The sequence below is a fragment of the Astatotilapia calliptera genome, chromosome 1 (genome assembly GCF_964374335.1).
Source record: "Astatotilapia calliptera chromosome 1, fAstCal68.1, whole genome shotgun sequence".
Lineage (NCBI taxonomy): Eukaryota > Metazoa > Chordata > Actinopteri > Cichliformes > Cichlidae > Astatotilapia > Astatotilapia calliptera.
In genome coordinates this window covers 429,313-454,000 of record NC_137422.1, presented here as the reverse complement: position 1 = coordinate 454,000, position 24,688 = coordinate 429,313, and the positions used below count along the sequence as shown (strand labels likewise).

General features: G+C 43.7%; 1 protein-coding gene across 2 annotated transcripts in view; it reads right to left on the bottom strand.

Moving 5' to 3' along the window:
• Positions 1 to 19,306, bottom strand: part of vstm2b (V-set and transmembrane domain containing 2B) — a 32,107-nt gene extending 12,801 nt beyond the window's left edge. Inside the window, exons 1-4 of one of the 2 annotated variants that reach the window (XM_080291144.1) lie at positions 18,744 to 19,306; positions 18,241 to 18,419; positions 17,697 to 17,726; positions 16,844 to 17,296 (exon numbers count right to left, since the gene is read on the bottom strand). In XM_080291144.1, the coding sequence (XP_080147270.1) occupies positions 16,853 to 17,296; positions 17,697 to 17,726; positions 18,241 to 18,419; positions 18,744 to 18,816 (726 nt within the window). In that variant the 5' untranslated portion in view covers positions 18,817 to 19,306 and the 3' untranslated portion in view covers positions 16,844 to 16,852. The remainder of the gene's footprint in view (positions 1 to 16,843; positions 17,297 to 17,696; positions 17,727 to 18,240; positions 18,420 to 18,743) is intronic. The other variant, XM_026159397.2, reaches the window with a different exon arrangement.
• Between the last annotated feature and the right edge of the window lie 5,382 nt (positions 19,307 to 24,688).

Here is a 24,688-nt window from a genome sequence, read left to right as displayed (position 1 = left end):
CTGGTTCCTCAACACCTGACGCGGACCTTGTTGATCCGGGCGACGTCCGAGCCGGCATGCCTTCATATTTATCTGTCTCGCTCATGTCTGCGGTAGGCTTGCTTAGCATAGGGGGTCTAGCCTTAGGACCCTTACTGGATACAGACGCCCCAGGCAGGAATCGAACTTGCGATCCTCTGTTCCAAAGGCGTGTAGTTATATATATATATATATATATATATATATATATATATATATATATATATATATATATATATATTAACTGTATAATACCAGTAGGCCAGCTCTAATAGTAATTTGTTATGGCTTTGCGGGCCAAATGTAATTAGGCTGTGGGCCAAATTTGGCCCGCGGGCCAGAGTTTGACACCTATGGCATAGAGGATGGCATTCACCACACAGACTCATAGAATGTCCTGAGCATTGACCGACAGATGTTAAAAGACTTCAGCCACCTCAGAAAATAGAGACATTTCTGGCCCTTCCTGTACAGCGCAGTGGTGTTTTGAACCCAGTCCAGTTTATTGTCTATGTCTACTCTGAGGCAAAGGCGAGGTAGGCGCGGAGGGCTACGGGCTAAGCTAAAGCTAACACCACACCGGCTGCCTTTACCCAGTATTTTTCTCGCCAATGTCCGTTCTCTGGCAAACAAAATGGATGAGATACGGCTCTCCATCACTAACAACAGACGGATTATGGACTCAAATGTCATGTTTTTCACCGAAACATGGCTGAACAACAGCTGCCCGGACAATGCTATCGAGTTAGCAGGACGCCACACACACCGAGCCGACAGGCTAGCAGATGACTCCGGCAAGACCAGAGGTGGAGGTTTGTGCATTTATATTAACAATGCTTGGTGCATGAACTCCACTACTACTGAGAGTCACTGCTCACCTAATGCGGAGTTTTTAATGGTCAAATGCAGACCTTATTATCTCCCCAGAGAATTCACTTCGATCATACTCACTGCCGTGTATATACCCCCCGACGCTAATGCTAGGTTGGCCATGAAAGAACTTTCTGCAGCCATTAACAAACACCAGAATAAACACCCCGAGGCTGCTTTTATTGTTGCTGGCGACTTCAACCACACCAACTTAAAGACAGTCCTCCCCAGATTCCACCAACATGTCTCCTGCCACACCAGAGGAGACAAGACTTTAGACCATGTGTATTCCAACCTGGCTGGAGCCTACAAAGCCACACCCCTCCCCCACATTGGACAATCGGACCATCTCTCCCTGTTCCTCACACCTCGGTATTCACCACTCATCCAACGTGTGAAACCTGCTGTGAGGACAATTAAAGTGTGGCCAGAGGGGACAGACGCAGTGCTCCAGGACAGATTTAAAAACACAGACTGGAATATGTTCACCCACACAGACCTGGACCAGTACGCCTCATCTGTACTGGATTACATCTCCAAAACCACAGACAGTGTCACCACCCAGAAACGGATCACCATGTACCCCAACCAGAAGCCTTGGATGAACCGGGATGTTCGTCTCCTCCTGAAGGCCCGCAACACTGCCTTTAGGTCAGGAGATGCACACGCCTACAGTACAGCCAGGGCTAATCTAAAGAAGGGCATCAAAAAAGCCAAACACCATTACAAAAAGAAGGTAGAAGAACACTTCTCCAACTCCAACCCCCGACGCATGTGGCAAGGACTCCAGACCATCACAGACTACAGGACCACCAAACCCTCCCCCGCATCCTCTGATGTCTCCTTCCTCAATGAGCTCAACAACTTTTATGCTCGTTTTGAGCGAGGGAACCCCACAACCACAACCAAAGCAGACATGACGCCAGACCACCAACCTATGACTCTCTCCCCCACCGATGTAGGAGCGGTGCTGAGCAGGATCAATGTCCACAAGGCTGCAGGCCCTGATGGCATCCCCGGGCGTGTTCTCAGAGCGTGTTCTGGGGAGCTTGCAGGAGTGCTCACAGACATATTCAATCTGTCCTTGGCCCACGCTGTGGTACCGGCCTGCTTCAAATCCACCTCCATCGTCCCGATACCCAAAAGCTCCAACCCATCTTGCCTCAATGACTACCGCCCAGTAGCACTCACCCCCATCATCACTAAGTGCTTAGAGCGACTGGTCCTAGCACACTTCAAATCCTGTCTCCCCCCCACCCTGGACCCCCACCAATTCGCATACCGCCGGAACAGGAGCACAGAGGATGCAGTCTCCATCGCAATGCACTCTGTCCTCTCACACCTGGACAACAACAACACCTACGCCAGAATGCTGTTTATAGACTTCAGTTCAGCATTCAATACAATCCACCCCTCACAACTCATCAGGAAACTGACAGACCTGGGTATCAGTTCCCTCATCTGCAAATGGTTACTGGACTTCCTGACCAACCGCCCCCAACATGTCCGGCTGGATAACCGCTGCTCATCTACCATCACAATGAACACCGGTGTACCACAAGGCTGTGTGATGAGCCCTTTCCTCTACTCCCTCTTCACCCACGACTGCAGACCTGCTGATGGTTCCAACACCATCATTAAGTTTGCAGATGACACCACGGTGATTGGCCTCATCAGTGACAACGATGAGGCCGCCTACAGGGAGGAGGTGGATCGTCTGGCTGAGTGGTGCGACACAAACAACCTGCTGCTTAACACAGAGAAGACCAAGGAGCTCATCGTGGACTACAGGAGGAATGCTGACCCACATCCACCCATCCACATTAAGGGGACGGCTGTGGAGCGTGTGAGCAGCTTCAAGTTCCTGGGAGTCCACATCTCCGAGGATCTCACCTGGACGACCAACTGCTCCAAGCTGGTCAAGAAGGCTCACCAGCGCCTCTTCTTCTTGAGGACTCTGAGGAAGAACCACCTGTCCTCAGACATCCTGGTGAACTTCTATCGCTGCACCATCGAGAGCATCCTGACCAACTGTATAACAGTCTGGTACGGGAACTGCTCTGCCTCGGACCGGAAGGCGTTGCAGAGGGTCATGAAAACTGCCCAGCGCATCGCCGGAGCACCACTTCCTGCCATAAAAGACATCTACAGGAAGCGGTGTCTGAAAAGGGCTGGGAAAATCATCAAAGACTCCAGTCACCCATCACATGGACTCTTCACCCTCCTGCCCTCTGGGAGGCGCCACAGGAGCCTCCGGACTAAGACCACCAGGTACCGGAACAGCTTCTTCCCCACAGCTGTCAGACTCCTGAACTCTGCCTCCTGACATCTGACCCACGTTAACTCATGGACTGAACATACACACACCCACAATGGACAACTGTACCCTCAAACACACAATAATAACATGGACTGAACCACCACTCACAACCACTAGCACTTTATATAGCCTCTGTAGAAACTATCTACACCCTCACTTATCTTAACTGCACTACTGTATAGCTCTGTGTAAATAATCATTCTGTACATTCGATAATCTTTAATCCTACAACTGTTTACAACTTGCATAGTTCCCATTTCTGTATAGCTGTATATCCCAGATTCTGTAAAGTTATTTATTTCATTTCATATTCTGTATAGTTTTTCATATTTATATCCTGTTCATATCCTGTACATAGCTTGTACTCACTACAGCCTGTACATACTTATAGTTATAGAATATTCACAACATACTTCATACCGTGTACATTATAACATACCATAATAGACCCATTTCTGTAATATACTCACATATCTATATTATTGCTAATATATATTGTAATATATCTATATCACTAAAGCACTTCTGGATGGATGCAAACTGCATTTCGTTGCCCTGTACCTGTGCATGTGCAATGACAATAAAGTTGAATTCTATTCTATTCTATTCTATTCTAGCCCTCCACAATGTCAACATCGACCCCCTGGATTGAAACAGTGGTTGCAGGTTTCCAGTTCCTCCTAAAGTCCGTGGAAAGAAAACTTATTTTTACAGCGAAAAAACCCTTAACTTCCGAGCAAGCACTAGTGATGTGCGGATTGATCCTGAAATATCGATTCCTCCAATACCAATCATTTATGTTCTAGAATCGATTCTCACATTAAAATATCAATATTTTAGTAATTTAGGGTAAATTTGTAGTTCATCATTAACAGGAACACAGTGGAAAGAAACTATATCATTCGGATTGTCTACATTCAAAGGAACTACTTCCTCTTCCGCCTTTCATAAGGAACTGTGTGAAATACGTCTGTATAAATGTCTCACAGCCCCTTGGCGTGCGCACTCACAACAATGGCTGAGCGTAGTTGAGTCATGTGTGGACTTGTTTTACCTCCACAAACAGCTGAGACGTGGTTTGCGATACATGTGGCAAAAAAGTGAGGTGTTGTGGTCATACATGCCAACCTTGACACCTCAGAATTAGGGAGACATTCAGAGGGGCTGTTGGGGGGGGGGGGATAAATAAATTTACAGTGTTTATTTATCGGATAAAATACATTAAATCACCGTTATTATTGGTCGGCCCGGAAACAGCGCGGGTGTCCAAATTCAGAGGCTGCTTCCATCTGAGGACCGGCCTTCGTGGTCTAAAGAAAGCCGGGTAGTACGGCACGAGCTCCCTCGGCGGACTGAAACTCTGCCGTCTGCTCCTTGCTATCTAAAATATAACCGGGCACTGACGTAAACTCTCGACCGTCTCACACTTTGTTTAATCAGTTTTCTGTTTGTCATTTATTCAGCTGTGTGAAAACCCCGGAGGAACCCTCCCGAGGGATTAATAAAGTTAAATTTTATTTAATCTAATCTAATAAGTTTAATCTCAGCCAAACCGATTTACTCACGAACAAATAAAACACTGAAAAAGCCAAACAAGAACATTTTTAGGTTATCAAAGTGACTTATATATCATGTTTAACGACCGCGGGGGTTTGAAGACGATGTGTCGGCTCAGATATTTGAAGTTCACACAGCTACATTCTCACCTGACAACATGTTAAAAGTTTTTTGCGACCCAGAAAGAGAAATAAGAGTGATATTAAAACTAAGTCGCTGCCGCCATTGTTGGAGACTGGAATTGGCTATGAATTCTGCAATATGGTTTTTCACTTTTGTTGTCCAGGTGGAAATTCAGGAGAAATTCGGGAGAATGGTGGCTCCGGGAGAATTTCAGGAGGGGCACTGAAATTTGGTATTCTCCCGGAAAAATCAGGAGGGTTGGCATGTCCTGTAATCATTATGACGCTATAATTTAAGATACAATAAATAAAATCCGTTTTTGTACAAAGTATCGGTACCCTATGACCCTGATGGAGGGAGGTGTTAGCCCTTTTCTAACACAAAAATCAGTATAAATCACAATATACTGATTGTCATGGTCCTGGGTCGGTGACCCAGCGCTTTTAGTTATCATTTTCTAGTTTATGATGATGATTATTATTGTTTGAGTTCTGTGTGTTATATTTGGTCTGCCTTTGAGTCTGTGTCTCTGTCTATGGTGTCACCCCATCTGTTTGTGAATCTGTCTGTTTAGTTCAATGTCTTGTCTGGTTCCATGTGTCTGAGTTTCCTGTTTTATTGTGAAGGTATGTGAGTGTGATCAGTTTACGTTTCCCCTGTCCCGTCAGCCCAGATTCCTCCCAGCTGTGTTGCCCTCCTGTCTCTCATCCCCTGATTACTGGTGTGTGTATTTAAGCCCTGTGTGTTCTCCTGCCTGTTGCCGGTTCGTCTGTGTAACTCTGTGTCAGTCTGTTACCCTGTGTTCCACGGTGTCCTGTTCCTCGTCTGCGTCTCTCTGCTATTCATCATCCGTTGTCATATGCTCCCAGGTCTGTTATTTTTAGTTCTCCCTGTTTAGGTGTCTTTAGTTGTTTGTTATGCCCCACTGTTTGTTTGCCACTACACCTCTGTAAATAAAACCACCGGTATCTCATCCACTGCCTGCATCTTGGGTCCTCCTTCTAAATCCACACGGCTCGCCTCGGCAGCCGTGACACTGATATTTAAAAAACATAACCATGCTAACAGACAGTCATTTCTAAGTAGTGATCAGTGTTGGTCAAGTTACTTGAAAAAAGTAATCAGTAACTAATTACCGATTACTCCCCCAAAAAAGTAATTAGTTACTTCGTTACTTCGTTACTTTTTAAAAACACGATTTACACCCTGAATAGGTGATAAAGCGATAGATCTGTCAGCCCAATTCTACTTTTTCTGCATAATCCATCATACAAAATGTAATCAAATGGAAAAGTCTCTTTTTAAAACTTGTTTTAATCTTTTAACTTTATGCATCAAGCAAAAATTTAATTATCTGCAACATTCTCTGACTGGAAGAAATTAGTTTAACATTTAAACCTATTTCCTGCACATTCCAGCACATAATTTTTTTTGTGTGTGTTTACACTCACTCTTTCAAATAGATGCAAGTAAAACACATGGCATGTATGGTTGTGGCAACATCACTAACCTTGTCACACATCTCAGAGTAACTCATATCACAGAATATGACGAGCGTATGTTGAGACTGAAGAGGACAGGGACAGGTGGTGCTAGGGTGAGAGTCTCTCACGGAGTCCTTTAGTGCTGCAGGCAGGCAACGTGTTCAAATAGCCACAATTTCAGGTTTTTTATTTCTATATGATGAACTCTGTATTGTTACGTGATAAGAACAAGTAATCTGATGTCCTGTAATCATTATGACGCTATAATTTAAGATACAATAAATAAAATCCGTTTTTGTACAAAGTATCGGTATCGGATCAGTATCGTCGATACCACCCTGAATATTACTTGGTATCGGATCGGAAAGGAAATCAGTGGTATCGCACCCGTTATGTGTCTGTGAGCGAGGGAGGGAGAGAAAGGAAATCAGTGGTATCACACATCACTAGCAAGCACCCAGGACGCTACGACGTAATGGGAAATTCACAGACAAACTCACGGATTCTTCCACTGACCGCTGCGGCACACCTGCACCAGGGCAAACATCCGCCTGCTATACAGGTGAAAATAGAGCAACAGGCCCGCTGAGTCCTTGATTTTATCAAAAAAAGTTGTAAAGTTGTTTTTGTAGGATGGCACATTGATTGTGTTTAAATATCAGAATACTACCATACCTTGGTACGTCTATTCTGCAAGAGTAATTTGGTTTTACAAAAGCAGTTTTATATCTTTTTAAAAACAAGAGTGTTGCAGTGCTCGCATTTAATCAAAAGACAACTGAGTAGAAGATGCATTTTTATTAAAGAGGTTCCATTCAGTCACTCTGAGTGACGGTTGGCATGTCACTTTTGGATTCACCTCTCATCTTCATCACCCTCATCGCTTTCTTTAATGCCTTCAAGTCGGGAGTCTTGTTCTTCAGAGTCGCTGTCAGCAAATTCATCCCACCAGTGGAACTGTTTGCTTGCATTACTTTTCTCATCATCACTGTCTTCCTCTCTAAACTGTCTCCTAAATCCTCCAGGAAGCAGATCCTCCGCTGCTTCTCCTTCATCCGGGTTGACTTCATAGTCAACCTCAGCAGCAGCAAGGTCACTTTCATCTTGATGAGCTTCATTGCGTTCCTCTTCATCGTTGCTGCTGTCAGCATTTTGATCATCATTATTATAATTGCAATAATTGTGGTCATTTTCAGTATCTCTGTTATTGTGGTCATTTCCATCATCAGAGTTGCTGTCATCATGTCCATCATCAGAGTTGCTGTCATCAATTTCAAAACGAATGTTGAAGAAATTATTCTGATTGATTCTGAGGGCATGCTCAAAAATCTCACTGTAAATATTTACCATCAGCTATCAAAGTTACAGCATCAAAAGTAAGTGTCACTTATAAAGCAGTTCCCCCAAAACTCACCTTTTTTTCAAAGAAACTGTTCTATGAAAATGTCCTAGTTCAGCTGTGTGTGTATCTGCTTGTTGCTGAAGTCATAAATATGTTTCAGTTGTAACATTTAAACCTGCACTGTAACTGTGCAATAGCTGTGATGTCATAAGAACTACCAGAGTTCCATCCCATGACTGTTCCTTAAAATTCCACCTCAGGAAGGCCAACTCTGATGGCCTTCATCAGGGCTTATGTAAGCTTACTTCAGGAGTACCAATGTAGCCACTGTACTCCAGGTACCCTATGACCCTGATGGAGGGAGGTGTTAGCCCTTTTCTAACACAAAAATCAGTATAAATCACAATATACTGATTGTCATGGTCCTGGGTCGGTGACCCAGCGCTTTTAGTTATCATTTTCTAGTTTATGATGATGATTATTATTGTTTGAGTTCTGTGTGTTATATTTGGTCTGCCTTTGAGTCTGTGTCTCTGTCTATGGTGTCACCCCATCTGTTTGTGAATCTGTCTGTTTAGTTCAATGTCTTGTCTGGTTCCATGTGTCTGAGTTTCCTGTTTTATTGTGAAGGTATGTGAGTGTGATCAGTTTACGTTTCCCCTGTCCCGTCAGCCCAGATTCCTCCCAGCTGTGTTGCCCTCCTGTCTCTCATCCCCTGATTACTGGTGTGTGTATTTAAGCCCTGTGTGTTCTCCTGCCTGTTGCCGGTTCGTCTGTGTTCCTCCGTGTCAGTCTGTTACCCTGTGTTCCACGGTGTCCTGTTCCTCGTCTGCGTCTCTCTGCTATTCATCATCCGTTGTCATATGCTCCCAGGTCTGTTATTTTTAGTTCTCCCTGTTTAGGTGTCTTTAGTTGTTTGTTATGCCCCACTGTTTGTTTGCCACTACACCTCTGTAAATAAAACCACCGGTATCTCATCCACTGCCTGCATCTTGGGTCCTCCTTCTAAATCCACACGGCTCGCCTCGGCAGCCGTGACACTGATATTTAAAAAACATAACCATGCTAACAGACAGTCATTTCTAAGTAGTGATCAGTGTTGGTCAAGTTACTTGAAAAAAGTAATCAGTAACTAATTACCGATTACTCCCCCAAAAAAGTAATTAGTTACTTCGTTACTTCGTTACTTTTTAAAAACACGATTTACACCCTGAATAGGTGATAAAGCGATAGATCTTTCAGCCCAATTCTACTTTTTCTGCATAATCCATCATACAAAATGTAATCAAATGGAAAAGTCTCTTTTTAAAACTTGTTTTAATCTTTTAACTTTATGCATCAAGCAAAAATTTAATTATCTGCAACATTCTCTGACTGGAAGAAATTAGTTTAACATTTAAACCTATTTCCTGCACATTCCAGCACATAATTTTTTTTGTGTGTGTTTACACTCACTCTTTCAAATAGATGCAAGTAAAACACAGCAGAAAATAAATAAAGTCACAGACTCAGCGGTGCTGTTGCTCTATTTTCACCTGTAAAGCAGGAGTAGGGTAGGCGGAGGTTTACCCTGGTGCAGGTGTGCCGCGGTCAGTGGAAGAAGCCGCGAGTTTCTCTGTGAGTTTCCCATTACGTCGTAGCTACTCTGTGTTTGCTTGGAAGTTTAGGGTTTTTTCGCTGTAAAAAGAAGTTTTCTTCCCACGCACAGCGGACACTAATGTTTTTGTCACTTTTTATGGAATCAAACTCAAAGTAAGGTCAGTACTTCCACACTTTAAACGCTGCACGCTCATACTCTCTCCCGCACTGATATATGATGCACTGTTGATCAAGTAACGCGTTACTGCCCATCTCTGCACATATGTGGACGCCAGGTCCTAGGAGGTTAAGGTGCCTGGGAAGGGAAAAACTGCATTATAGGTGGCAGAAAATTCTCCTCTGTTCAAGGATCATCATTCACAGTGAACATAGATGGCCTCTTTCATTCCTCTTTCAAACCATCTGTCTTCTCTGTAAAAGATGTGAACGTCAGCATCCTTGAAAGAGTGACCTTTGTCTTTTCGACAGACATGTACAGCGGAGTCTTGTCCCATCGAGGTGGCTCTTATATTTTGTGCCGTGCATTATGTAGATGTGATCCTTGGAGAAGACTCTGCTGTGTTCCTCTGATAAACCTGCTACATAAGGGATGACAGTGTTGTTCCATTTGTCATTCTGTTTCTCCCTAATTAATTGAAACCTTCTTTCCTACCCATCTTCGCTATTTTCATGAAAGCCCAATTGAGATAACCACATTTTAAGAGCTTACTTCACATGTGTGTGTTCCTTCGTTTTCCCTTCTGGCTTAGAGGGAACATTTTCTTCCTGGTGTTGCAGGTTCCTGATTGCTCCAAGTTTGTGTTCCAGAGGGTGGTGGGAGCCAAAAAGGAGGTACTGGTCCGTGTGTGTGGGCTTTCGGTAAACTTCAATGTTGAGGTTTGATCTCCACTTGGCAGTGTGCATGCATGTACAGTGTGTGTATGGTGTGTAGTTCAATGTGTAGTAGCAGTGTGTGTCCATTTACCTTTGTGGTGGGGAGCCTGTCTCAGCAGCCGAAAAAAAAGCTCTAAGCTGCACTGATTCTAGTTGCTGGTGCCTTGTCTTGCGGTCTTGCGGGTTGCACACTTCGTGCTCACATGGGATCCTGGAGCCAGCCATTCCCCTGGCATATTGCCCATGGTCACACATTTCACACAGACAGCGGATCCTGGCAGTGGCTGCCTGAGGTCAGTGAGTTCTCTGATGTCGCGGGCGTCCCCCTGTTCCCACGGTCTTGCAAGTTCACGAGCAGTAATGTAGAAACTAATGGCTTATCTGTTGAAGCCGGTGCAGTCAGTGTTTATTTGTGTGTTGTTTTCTGGGAAGGCCAAGAAAGAGCTAGAACACCTAGCAGGAACTCCCTGCTCATTGACTCCCTGTAACTAAGGTTACGGACTCCCTGCTGGCTAGGCTACACGGGGCCATGTCTACCCAGGCTTGTCTAACCAATTTGGTGTTCATTTCATCCCTCTACCTGCATCACCTGTCCCATCACATGCTGGCAGGTTCTGGGGACCCTGACATTGCACCTGAGCTGCTGGCCACTTCCACTCACCTGGCTTCCCTACCCTGCCAGCTCTCCTCTTTCCACCATGCCTAAGTGGGCAAAGTGGGGATAGTGGATGCCTCACAGGCAATGGTGAAGTTTCTTGGCCCTCGGGTGGCATCCACTCCCCTATCTGCGTGAGGCCAGGCCCATCTTCCTGCAACCCCTCCCAGCACCTGCCCTCCAGCAGGAGCCAGTAGAGGGCGACTATCAGGAGGAGGATACTGACTCTGGGGTCCACTTCCCCGACATGCCCATCGTCCACAAGTTGGACCACACATACAGCCCAACGGTCACACCTCACCAATAGTTTGCTTCGCTTTAGTTTACTGAACAGTCACTGCTTTAAATATGTTTTACTTATTAGCCAATATAATTTCTTGGTTAAATTAATTTTTTTCATCACACCATACAATGTTCATAGGGAGTGTACACATGTCACGTGGCAGTGAAAGAGGCCACACGAAACAATGGTCAAAATTCTGTTTTATGTTATATTAATTCATCTTTCTTTGTTTGAGTAACCTGGGGGTTTGGCTTCTCCTCCCTGATTGGTAAAAGGTGTGGCAGAGGGCTAATTGATCTGAAGTACTGCTGAAAGCCTCATTGGACTAAACCAAATGCTTCAGTGCCTGGGGGGTGTTTGGAGTTTGTTTAATCATTTTGTGTTAGTAGATTATATGGCAGCCATTTGTCTTCCCCTTGTGTGTCATATGGTGTACCTAAGCCAGTATTTAAGTTCATGTGTCATTTCAGCAGGTCAGTTTGTCTTATGTTTGTTTGAGGTTTTGTTAGTTGGGTTCATTAAGGTTCAGGATCAGATGCATTTGCTTTATATGTGTGTTATGAGCAGTTTGCCTTATGGGCGTGACCTTCCTGTGCTTTTTGATTTGTTGGAGTCCGATCAGATCCAGCAATGCCATGTAGCCGTTACCAGAGCACAGGCTAAGCAAGTCAATACCCACTCTGAGATTCTGAGTGCGCTGCCCAAGACCACATCTTGCATCAAACGCCATTTTTACTGGCCTGGTCTGAGCAAAGATGTGTCTCCATTTTGTAAAAGTTGCCCACAGTGTCAGATAGCATCTGTTAAAATTTCCATCAGCGCTGCACTCCAACCTCTCCCTGTCATCGGCATTCCTTTTGAGCATCTTGGAATGGAAATTGTAGGGTCTGTTGAGAGGAGCAAAGCGGCATTCCCAGGTGGAAAAGTGTGCGGCATCACTCCAGAGAACATGTTTCCACTGCTCTAGACTCCAGTGGCAGCATATTTTAAATCATGGATCTAACACTTTGCATTGCACTTGGTGATGTAAGACTTGGATGTATGAGTATGCGCGAACATACTCATCAGCTAACACGACAGCTTCCTTTACAGCTTTTGTTCTCAGCTTACTCAAGAACGTGTAAATCACCTCTCAGTTTTTCAATTTTTCAACAAGGGCCAGTTGCCACAGCTACTGTTTCATCTCCATTTTCTTGGATGTACATCAATGATCAGATAGTTGTTCACACTCTAACTCATATTGCTCCTTTGCTTTGCCTCAGTTCTAGTTTCCTTCTCCACCTTGGTCCTTTGTTATTTCATCATCCTACAACGCTTTTTATCTTCTTCTTCAATGACTGAATCATCTGTCATCAACCACAGCATTAATGATTGTAACATAGTCCTCTTTCTCCAAATTCCCCTTACCACCAACACCATACTAGTGTTAGACTTGGGCAAACTAAGAGGTCCTGGACAACGTAACCTGAACTTCCAGAGTCTGGAAAATGAAAAGTATGCTTATATTTAACTAAATTATTTTGCTCAGTCATAATTACAGCAACATCTGCAAACTACAGAATCCTCTTCGATTTGGAATAGATCAGTGATGTCCAACTCCAGGCCTCAAGGGCTGGTGACCTGCAGGTTTTAGATGTGACCTTGACAGTGTTGGGGAGTAATGGAATACATGTACCGGCGTTGCGTATTTAAAATGGTAAATGGCCTGTATTTATATAGCGCTTTACTAGTCCCTAAGGACCCCAAAGCGCTTTACACATCCAGTCATCCACCCATTCACACACACATTCACACACTGGTGATGGCAGCTACATTGTAGCCACAGCCACCCTGGGGCGCACTGACAGAGGCGAGGCTGCCGGACACTGGCGCCACCGGGCCCTCTGACCACCACCAGTAGGCAACGGGTGAAGTGTCTTGCCCAAGGACACAAAGACCGAGACTGTTCAAGTCGGGGCTCAAACCGGCAACCTTCTGATTACAAGGCGAACTCCCAACTCTTGAGCCACGATCGCCCAAAATCTAAAATACAAAATATGAGTAACTGTATTCCGTTACAGTTTCCATTTAAAAAGGTGGTATTCGGAATACAGTTACTCTGTTGAAATAAGTGGATTACACAGCGGTCTTTTCCTGTTTCATATGTTAGGCTATGCCCTCTCTATTTTTGATAATTCCACGTCATTGGAAACCCAAACAAAACACGCATTAAGAGGCTCTAATGTGTGTGTCTGAATCTAGCGGCCTATGTCACCCCTACTTGCGGCCCGCATAATGAAAAATTATTGTTCAAAAAATGATTTAATATGAAAGCAATAGGCAGAGTGTTACAGGCATAGCCCTAAAGAATGTAACCTTATGGGCAGTGTAGCCCAGTTGTAAGTAAGCTATTAAGACTCGTCTGTACACTGTGTTCGTGTTTTCCTCTGAAACAATAAGTTCTGTTGGAGCAGCCTTTCAACACCTCTGTCTGTCTCTCGCTAGCAAAGTTGACCCAGACAACAAAGTAAAGCTAGTTTTTGGTTACGAGTCCAACACGGAACCCGACATATTAGCCAGAGGTCCCTTTACTATGGTTCAGCGCCGCGGACCTGTTTTATATACAAGATCGCTGCAAAAAGTGCAGCCTTACCTAATGTCCACCTACTGTTACTCATTTATATTAAGATTTAAACATCTAGTTGGTGTTGGTGTGGTGAGTATTCTTCAGTAATAGTAATAAATCACACAGCAGTAGTACATTCACTGGACTGTTTGAATCTTATTATTATATTTTTACTACCCAGTATTTGAACATTTTTTATGTGTCTATTCGATTCGTTCTGATTATAAGAAAGGCCAGTTTGCTTTAAAAAGTCCAAAAAGTCAGTACCGTGCAGTAATAAAACAGAAGTACACCAGAAAAAATCCAGCTTTTGAAAGCAAATGAAGTTGTGAGAGAACAAATCTTTACAGTGAAGGAAGCAAATGTGATTGTGTAACTCCTGTATGGAAACGTTTGCTCCGAACAAAATATTAGGAAAAAGCATGCATAGCAATCAATAACCCTCTATCCCTCCCAATAAGCCGCTGAATCATAATTTCCTTCTGATTGTGAATCACAGTTTCAGCTCCAAAGCTCATGTCCCAGCTTCACACTGATTCACCTGCCTCTGCACTCTTCGAGGCCAAAATTGCAAAAAGAAAAAGCTTCCCCACATTCTGAGGTCAGGAGAAATGCTTCCCTCGTGTAATCACGCTCTATTGCTTGCTCTGGTCTCTCACTGACAAGCTCTGGAGAACCTTTTCTGACACAGATCACAACTCTGAGTGATGTCAACTCCAGACAACAGATACAGATCGGAAATGAACAAGACTAAACAGCTGAGTCACCCAGATGTATGCAGGAGTGTTAACAGCATGCATTTAAATACATACAAGTATAATAAATACCTCTGTTACCATCCACTTATAATGTTTGGTTGTTCACAGAAATGGATATGAGCCAGGAAAAGCGGCCAAGTGTTTTCACCAAAATTTTTCCATAACACAGCTGAAATGTCTAAAATAGTCAGAAGCTTTCACAGCAGCAATGGAAGCTTGTGGCTGGGAGCTTTTATGGATCCTTTCAGTAATAATCTAGAAGACAGCTAACAGATGCTGCTTACATAAATGAACAGTGGACACTTGACCTCACAACTTCTTAGATCATCGTTGTTTGCTTTTTGCTTTTGGGGGCATACTGCAAGCTACCCAGGCACTGAAGGATGACAAACTTCCAGATGTCTGAAGTTATTACAGTTTGTTGGGAGCAGTGTGTTTTATAGTGACAGGAGGGTCTGAACAGATATGTGAAAGTTTTGACATATATCTGCTTCTGCTACTTTCTTCTTTATCAGGTGAATTTGTAAAAGATTCCACTAAACAGTCACTTTAACTGATTTTCTCGCAAATAATCAAAGAGTAAGTTCTCCAGATCCAGCTATCATCCATGTATTTCAGACGAAATCTAGTTTTCTCTTTTTGTTCAAATACTTTCTAATAATATAACACACATATATCAGATGTTGCTCCCTTCCGTTGTGAGAAGTCACTGAATGACGGTATATTGACGAGTGACAGTTTCCTAAAAGGAACAAGCACACACCCTAACCCTAACCGTTTTGTCTAAAGACTGATCATTTACCAACATAGTACATTCACATCGACGCAAAGGCACTTCAAATCAATACATGAGATCTGCATACAATTCAGACCAGCTGCAGTCTACATCAGCAGAGCGCCTAGACTTCTATGAGTTTTAATTATTCACAAGTACGCTTCATCGAACAAAACTGGGGCAGGGAGATGAATTACAGGGAGGCAGATTACAACTCTCCGCCCCTCCCATCCCTTGCTAACCATCTGCCAAGCTTCTAACTAAAAATAGGTGTTAGACATGCGTAGAGACGTCAAAAAATGTGCTCGTCTGAATAGAATAGATTTGAAAAGCATGAGAGGTGTTGCCATGGGCATATAAACAGTGTTGGGGAGTAATGGAATACATGTACCGCCGTTACGTATTTAAAATACAAAATATGAGTAACTGTATTCCGTTACAGTTACCGTTTAAAAAGGTGGTATTCAGAATACAGTTACTTTGTTGAAATAAACGGATTACACTGCGGTACTTTCCTGTTTCATTTTGTCGCGGGTCAGGACTGTTTGGGTTTTGTTTGACAGCTACGTTCTGTTGTTCCAGGCGGCAGCGTTACGGTTGCCATGGTTACAGGGCGACACGCTCTCTCTCTCTCTCTCTCTCTCTGCAACTGTGTGTTTCCTGGGTGAGAGAGCGCCTTTTCGTTGTTGTTGTTGTTGTTGTGCTAAGCTAACAGGCAGAATGCTACAAGCATAGCTCTAAAGAATGTAGCATCATGGGCAGTGTAGTCCGTGTTGCAGGGAGAATGGACTGCCATATTCGTTATGTGTCTGTGAGCGCGAGGAGGGAGAAAAAGGGGAGTGGAAAGGTACGAGTTGTCATCGAGCAAAAACGGGAGCTGGAAGCATGTAAATATAATAATAACCACTGCAGCCAAGAAGAGTGCCTGACGAGCCCAGCTGTAAGTAAGCTATTAAGACTCGACTGTACACCGTGTTCGTGTTTTCCTCCGAAAACAATAAGTTCCGTTGGAGCAGCCTTTCAACGCCTCTCTCTGTCAAGAAAAGTTGACCCACACAACAAAGTAAAGCTATTTTTCGGCTACGAGCCGACAGGGACCCCGCCGTATTAGTCAGAGGTCCCTTTACTACAGTTCGGAGTCACGGACCTTCAGTAATAGTAATAAATCACACAGCAATAGTACATTCACGTTGTTGTAAAAAGCATGATAATATATTAAGTAATCCAAAGTATTCAGAATACGTTACTGTCATTGAGTAACGTAACGGAATACGTTACAGAATACATTTTGGGGCATGTATTCTGTATTCTGTAATGGAATACATTTTAAAAGTAACCTTCCCAACACTGCATATAAATGGGTTATGAGAACAAAAAGTTAAAAAGTATTGTAAACTATAGAAGTGCACCTGTAGATAAACATAGCTACGAGGTAAACAGCACATTTGCTTTTATTTAATTTATTAAGACAGATGAAGCTCGAAACAGACCAGCAGCCTCAGTCTGAGATAAACTGCACCATTTAATCTCAGATTGTAGAACACCTGGGGGTCACTGTAGCTCTGTTTCATCTCCACCCACCTCCAGCATTCACTCACCAGCCCCATACTGCTGCCTGAGGATGCCTGCGTCTCCTGACAGGGGTGAAGCTGATGACCTGGCCACTGAGGTGGTGGATATGAAGGGAGACAGGAGACCAAGCTGAGACTCTTGAGACACCCGCTGCTTCCCCAGCCCTGGCATTTGACCTCCTGCAAAATTTTTGCGAGGCTCAGAGGTGGCCCTCCAAGATGAGGCACCTCCCAAAGCTGTGATGGTATTCCTCAGTGATCCACGGTTCTGAATGTGTGACACAGCCTCTTCAGCCACCATGCTGTCAGCCAGTGTGACATGCAGTGTAGCATGAACATTAAATTCCTGACTTTCATCAGCCCACAGATCAGAAACACGGCACTCATACACGCCCTCGTCTTCTTTCTTCACCTTGGACAGGCTGAGGCTGTGAGAGATGGCATTGCCCTGAACACGCACAGTCTGAAAGTCAAGCACAGAGATCATGGGAAAAAATGGCAATGCCTCAGTAACATCTGCTTTTATTATGCATTTTATTCATCGACCTGTAGTTCCATGTTTTATGACTAACCACCAAAATGTGACTCTTCATTAGTTGCGCAACACATCAACACAAAAGATTTATAAAGCCTTCATTATCTCTAATAAGGACACATGTTACTAACTCCTATATAACATATTATTTGCTAGTTTAGCATAAACTAAATGTGCACAAGAGGAATCTTTGAGCCTCACTTTTGTGCTGCCGCAGATCAATCTTCATGTGCCAGAAAGAATTTCATGCTCTCTCTAAAGTGTGAATATCATAGAACAAATCCAGGGAATAAAACACTTTCAACGGGACAGTAAAGCGGGTACTTACACTTATTTTTGTGGCTTCTCTTGAAACATCCTAAAAAAAGAGATACTTTTATCAGTTTTGAAAATCTCACTGAATGTCAGCTGCACATTTTGGCAACAACACGAGTTTTCCTTCATTTTGTTTCAGAGAGAGGAAATGGCACAAGCAGAGCTGTTTGTCTCAAAGACACCGCTGATAGCCTCTCTCCTCTCTCCTCTCTCTTTGTCCCTTGGGTGTGTTTTCTTCTGCTTTCTTTCCCCCCTGCTACATGTTGTAATGGGCTGAAGGGGAAATGAATTTCCATATGCGCTCATGATGGTGGCTTGAAACACCAGACCTATCAGATAATGTTGACAATCACCAAGTGCCCAAAGTCTGAGTGATGTGTGGATTTTAAAATGGTTCAACAAGTGCTGCTTATGGCTACTGAAATGTGGAGAAATGCTTTAGCAGTATTCCCAAATATAGTCAGTGTTAATGCTTAAAGGATGTTAAAATAAATTGTAGTGCAGATGATGCAGGGTAGAGACAGAGACACACACATATGCGTGGGGGCTATAAGTACCTTGGCTCTGTTAGCCGGAGCAGTGATCTGCAGCTCATCTTCAGACATATCTTTCTTCAGGTACCACCACTGGATCTCCAAAGACATGGGTGCTGAGCTGACAGCTTTAAAGGCGCAGGGCATTTCAACATCATCTCCTTCCCCCACACTCACATCTTTAGGGACTTCAGTAAATGTAGCTTTGGTGTGTAAGGGTAGAAGAGAGAAAAAGGTGAGACGGCAATTTTGCAAGTTTTTAAATGAGTAATGCCCTCCTCTGCAGATTGGTCTTTCATCTGCCCCTATTTAAATCACATCCCTTTCATAGTCTGACACGTTTCTACTGAGGTATCCAAAAATCTCCCCTGGCTTTATTTAAGTGAAAGCATTTTATTTATCTATTCATGTTATTAGAGAAGGATAAGCTGCTTAGTGTCAGCATTAGCAGGGCAAGTGGCGCTTAGCTGAAGGAGCTTTTTAATGCCAATCTATCTCCGATGTTTCCTTCATGTCACTTCACTTACCATTGGCACAAATTATACAGGCTGAGTTGATAAGGAAACAATAAAGGATCCCGTCGAGTCCCGTTTTTTCCATGTCACAGTTAATTCTTATCACGTTCACGAGCGTTGGACGGTCATTTGACCTGGACGCGATGTTACCCGCCTGCTCAGATAACTCCAAATACAGGCACAGAAGAACCCCGATTCAGACGCAGCAGCAGCAGCAGCAACACGCAGGATCCAAAGCTGAGCTCGGGCATAATTAAACTATTATTACAAATAGTGGATCCCTCAGAGAAGAGGCGCCTCCTTCGTTCCCAGCTGACTACCATCTGAGAAAACGAACTTCCTGATCAGGGACTTCCTCTACCTTGGTACAGCGCTTCCCTGAAAGAAGAAAGGCTCCATCCTCACTAACGGTCTTGTGCGTGTGTTAAAGGTCGGAAGTACTGCAGCTGAGGCAGCCAGAGACCAACAGCGATCGCTGCTGAAAAGTGCAGAGCTTCGTCGCTGCGCCTCCTCTGTCTGCTGTCACCGACCTGCAGCCCTCCCGCTGCTGTGCACGCTGCAAAGAGACACACCGCCAGTCTTGTCTTCCCACTGCTTCAGGGCTCCAAATATAAATACCAATTTTCTTTTATGCATTGAACTCACACACTTGCTGAATTAGTGTGAAAGCTGAGCTGAGTCATATTAATTGAACGACACGTTGTTAATGGAAATGAATGAAAATGTAACTTTTCAAAGCCGGTGAATTTAAAAAAATCTATTTATGTAAAATGATAACGAAAAAAATGATTGACTTTTCATGTTCAAAGCTATGATAGTTGTAAATGAACCTATTCAAAAGTAATTTTAAACTTGTGCAAATGATGACATAAAATCTTGCAGCAGCCTCTCTGTGATTTCTCTATCATGATCCAAGGTGAGCATCACGTTTTTGGGTGTATTTTTCCATCCCTGCTCAAGTGGGGGAGACGGATAGTTGTAACACACTGCAATCCAAAATATCTGCATGTCTCTGTTATTAAATAGTAGAGCTATTTTTTATTTTATTTACTAATTGCATGGCATGAGTGAAATTTTACAATTAACCACATAGTCTGGGTACGTTGTAACATAATGTAACACAATGAAATAAGGGTGCTGACAAAACCTTAGTATGTAATCTTTTTTATTCAACACTTAAATGCACGGATAAACATTTGTGTGTGTGGAGGTGTGTGTGACAGAGTGCAGAAATATGGATTTTGAACCTATTCTAACAAAAACAACAACTTTTCACCAACTGAATATTTCATTCATTTTGTTTGGCCTTCATTCAGTCTCGCCTCATTGGCTCAGTGGGCATTGTAACCTACAACTCTTGCACTAAGATTTGAACATAATAATGAAGATGAAAAAAATGTATTTGTGCACCAGCTTCATTAACTGAATTGCATGCGTTTGTGTCAAGTTTTTAATCACCATCAGATGGCTGACCTTGGTGTGGTTTGCAAAGTGCTTCAGAAAGATGAGGAACTCCATCCATCCTATATTTCCATTACCAATACTTCCTACTGGCCCATCTCTGACAAGTGTCTGCATAACGTATGCATGGGAACACAAACATTGGAGGAGTTGTGTTGCCAATGGCATTAACTGCACATACAAGGGTGAACCTCTCTCTGCTGATGTCATTGCCCCGACTTGTTTAGTGCCACATTTGCAATCATTCTGTCTGGGGTTTGCACAGTTGTTATGCCAGTCTCATCAATATTCAATATCAGTGCTAACAACTAACCTGATTGGCTACCTCCCTGGACTTTTTGAGGGACAACAACAACAACAACAACAACAATAATAATGTGCAATAAACACTCACTCATTCTTTTATTTATTTATTAAGTCAGTCTTTTTTTGCTCATACCTTTCTTGCACTTTAAGTTACTGTGTTGTGTTGTTACTGTGTTGTGTTGTTACTGTGTTGTGCTCAGTTGTGTTTAGTTGTGCATAGTGCCAACATGGAACAGTTTCCACTTTCGTTGTACTATTGTAGTAGATATGACTGTGCAATGACAATAAAGAGTTATCTTATCTTAAATTACATTAAAACATACCAAAGTAAAGCAATCTCTCTCCTTTCGTCTCAGACATCACTGCCATAAAGCTTCTCTTCTGCCACTTAATATGTGCATCCAGCCGCTACATTACTGCCATCTTGTTGCCGCTGTCGGCTATTGCTGCCAAAAGCTTTTTGTTTTTTTTGTTTTTCTTTGGGAGCAACATCTGATATATGTGTGTTATTTTTCTTTTCAGAATCAGAATCAGAATCAGAATACTTTATTCATCCCGAGGGAAATTAGGGGTTACAGCAGGCAGCACGCTAATGGCGCATGCGCACTCACAAAGGAACCTTCTGACCAACTTTACACAAACATCAATGTCATTGCAATGGTGTTATGTCTCTGTCTCTGAGGGCGTGTCCATCATGTAACAATGACTGGAGCTGGCCAGCAACTTTTTTCTGATAAAGTTAGGGTTCTTGCACATGCACGCTGTCTTTGACAGGAAACTAAGGGGAAACCAGTGTGAGGCAAACAGGAGCTGGTCGTTTTTTGTTACTGCTCTGAGATCAGTTACAATTTGCACTTCCTATGGAAACACAGCTAGCATTAGCAAATAAATGAGCTCCAGTGATTTAGCATCCTAACAAATGAGCTTCCTCTTGCCTACCACGTTGGCCAACATGTGTGATGTATAGAAGATTGATTATTTGATCAATTTGATATAATTGATCATTTTAATATAATTTTTGAAAACTCAAGATGTAGACCTGTGTTTCTGAGGTCATGAACAACTTCTATTTCCAGTAGTATATGGCTAGTCAACGCAAATGTGATTTATAAAATATGATGATGGACATTAAACATTGTAAATGTCCATTGTAAATGAGCTCAGTCTTAAACACATGCAAGAGTAATTTTAATTAATACTGATCGGGGGCGTGGGGGGGCGGACTGGCCCTTTCAGCCCCTCTGCCACATGTCTTACTCTCTCTCTCTCTCTCCCTCCATCTTCCTGTCACTCTTCACTGCTCTGTCCAATACAGCCCCCCAAAAAAGGCCAACAAATATTTTAATAATGGTGGGGAACATTTTTCTGCAGAATAATCATTTTAGGTAAGTGGGTGACTGTAGCTCAGGAGGTAAAGCAGGTAATTTACTGCTCGGAAGGTTAGTGGTTCTATCAGGGCTGGACTGGGACAAAAAAATCGGCCCGGGCATTTTGACTACAGACCGGCCCACCAGGTATTATAGGAAAAGCCGTAAAGCCTGTGAATGAAAACGAACCCTGTTGTGACAGTGATGTACACTGTCTTGTTGGTATATATGTATCAATCTAATAAACTTAAACCTACACCATCACTTACATCATCAGACATTTTTAAATGAGAATAAGAAAGTGCACTACCTGCGACTACCGCTGGTTTCCTCTTTCCAGCGCAAAGAGGGCACTAAACAAACACGAGAGACGGGACTTGCGACAGAAAAGCCGATCAGCTGATCATTGATCAGTTTCATGATTGAAGTAGCAACAGGAGAGGGAGGGGGAGAGAATGAGAGAAGAAGAGGCAGCTGTGCAGTGTAAAGACACAGAATAACTCCAGCTTTGTGATTGGTTTTCATTCTAGCTGAAGTACAGGACAAATCGTGTTTCTTTTCACCTCAATATTCTTTTCACCTCAATATTGAAGTTCAACCTCCTCGGCTGTAATTGGTCCAGCCCAGAGTTGATCATGACCAATTGGCCAATCCACCACCTTTCATTGTTTATACCACAGGTGTCGAACTCCAGGCCTCGAGGTTTTAGATGTGTCCTTGATCCAACACAGCTGATTTAAATGGCTAAATGACCTCCTCAACATGTCTTGAAGTTCTCCAGAAGCCGTCATTCAGGTATGTTGACCCACGGTGATATCTAAAACCTGCAGGACACCGGCCCTCGAGGCCTGGAGTTCGACACCCCTGGTTTATACCATTACAACAGAAAAAAACAAAAGAAACATCGACCCATAAAAATGGAAAATTGCCATTGGGCACCGGGCAAATGGCCGGTATGCCTGACGGCCTGTCCAGCTGTGGGTTCCATCCGTGTATCTTCCAGTCTGCATGCCAATTAATCCTTGGGCAAGATACTAACCCCAGGTTGCTCTCCAATGCATCCATTAGCGTTTTATTGTTAACTAGAAAGCACTGAAAAGCATAGAAGAAAGGGAATGCGGTGTTGTATACAGCGCTCTGAGTACTCTGGAGAGTAGAAAGGGGCTATTCAAGAATCAGTCCATTTGCCATCTATAAGGTTCCAATAATACAGTTTTATGTATCATCATCATTATCAAGCCTGTAGACTCCTGGTGGACATAGAGCTGCAACAACACCACGCCAACGGACTCTGTTCTGAGCCGTTTTCTTCAGCTGGGTCCACGTCATTCTGGCGGCCTTTACTTCACTCTCGAGAGATCTTCTCCACGTCTGTTTGGGTCTCCCCACTTTCCGTTTTCCTTGTGGGTTCCAGTCCAGTGCTTGCCATTGTCGAATGGTTTTTGATGTCTTGACCGACCGGGTTCTGTCTGGTTCTCTTCCTCAGGTCTGTGTTCGAGATCTTCTCAGGCCATCTGATGTTGAGGATGTGTCGCAAGCACTTGTTGATGAAGCTCTGTATCTTGCTGGTAATGGTGTTGGTCACCTGCCACCAGAGATGGGGAGTAACGCGTAATCCGATTACTTTTTTCAAGTAACGAGTAAAGTAAGGGATTACTATTGCAAAAAAGGTAATTAGATTACTGTTACTTTCCCCGTAAGCACGCTGCGTTACTGCGTTACTAAAACCATGATTTTTTTGCGAGAGTGTCTCATGTCAATGACGTAAGCGAGTGCGACTTTCGTGGCAACAGCTGTGTGCAGATCAAAAACAGATAATATAATGAGTGCCGGAGAGAGTATGACCGTGCAGCGTTTAAAGCGTGGAAGTACTGACCTTATGTGCAGGTGTGACCGCGGCGGCACACCTGCACCGGGGCAAACCTCCGCCCCCCCCCACTCCTGCTATACAGGTGAAAATAGAGCAACAGGACTGCTGAGTCTTTTATTTTATTTTGACCAACACTCCCTGCCACATCTCGGACCCATACAGGAGGACTGCTTTCAAATTGGTGTTGAAGATGCAGATCTTGCTGCGCTGAGATAAGGCTTTGGAGTTACAGATGGGTCGCAGGATGTTGAATGCAAGCCTTTCTTTGTTGATCTGGCTCCTAATGTCTTCATCTGTGCCACCATTGCTGTTGATTAATCTTCCTAGGGTAGACGAAGCAGTCGGTTTCCACTAAGTCTTCTCCCTGTTGCTGCAGTGGATCTTTTTGTCAGTTGTTCATCTGCATCACCTCTGTTTTTCTGATGTTGATCTTCAGGTCAGGTAAGCTTGGACTGTGCATGTTGCTGCTTATGGGACAGAAGGCTAACGTCCTCTGCAAAATCCAGGTCCTCCAGCTGTTTGGTGAAGGTCCACTGGAATGCAGTATTGCTGCCCTCTGTGGTTCCTCTCATGCTCCAGTCCATGACAATCAGGAATAATGTCGGTGACAACATCCAGCCTTTCCTCCCTCCGGTTTTCACTGCGAAGGGGTTGGTCAGTTTTCCCTTGTGGATGATCTGGCAGGACGAGTCTTCGTATAGCTGTTGGATGATGTTGATGTGGGATTCCATGGTGCTGCATCAGTTTCCAAATGGTCTCCCTGTCGACACTGTCGAAGGCTTTTTCAAAGTCAACGAAGATTGTGTACAAGGGAGACGGCCATTCGATAGACTGCTTGATGATGATGCGCAGAGTGGCGCAGAGTGGCGCAGAGTGGCGATGCGCCGCCACCTTGTAAACAAGATGGCGGCGCGGCAATAGCACGCAGCGGACGCTCTGGGGCCAAAGTGGTG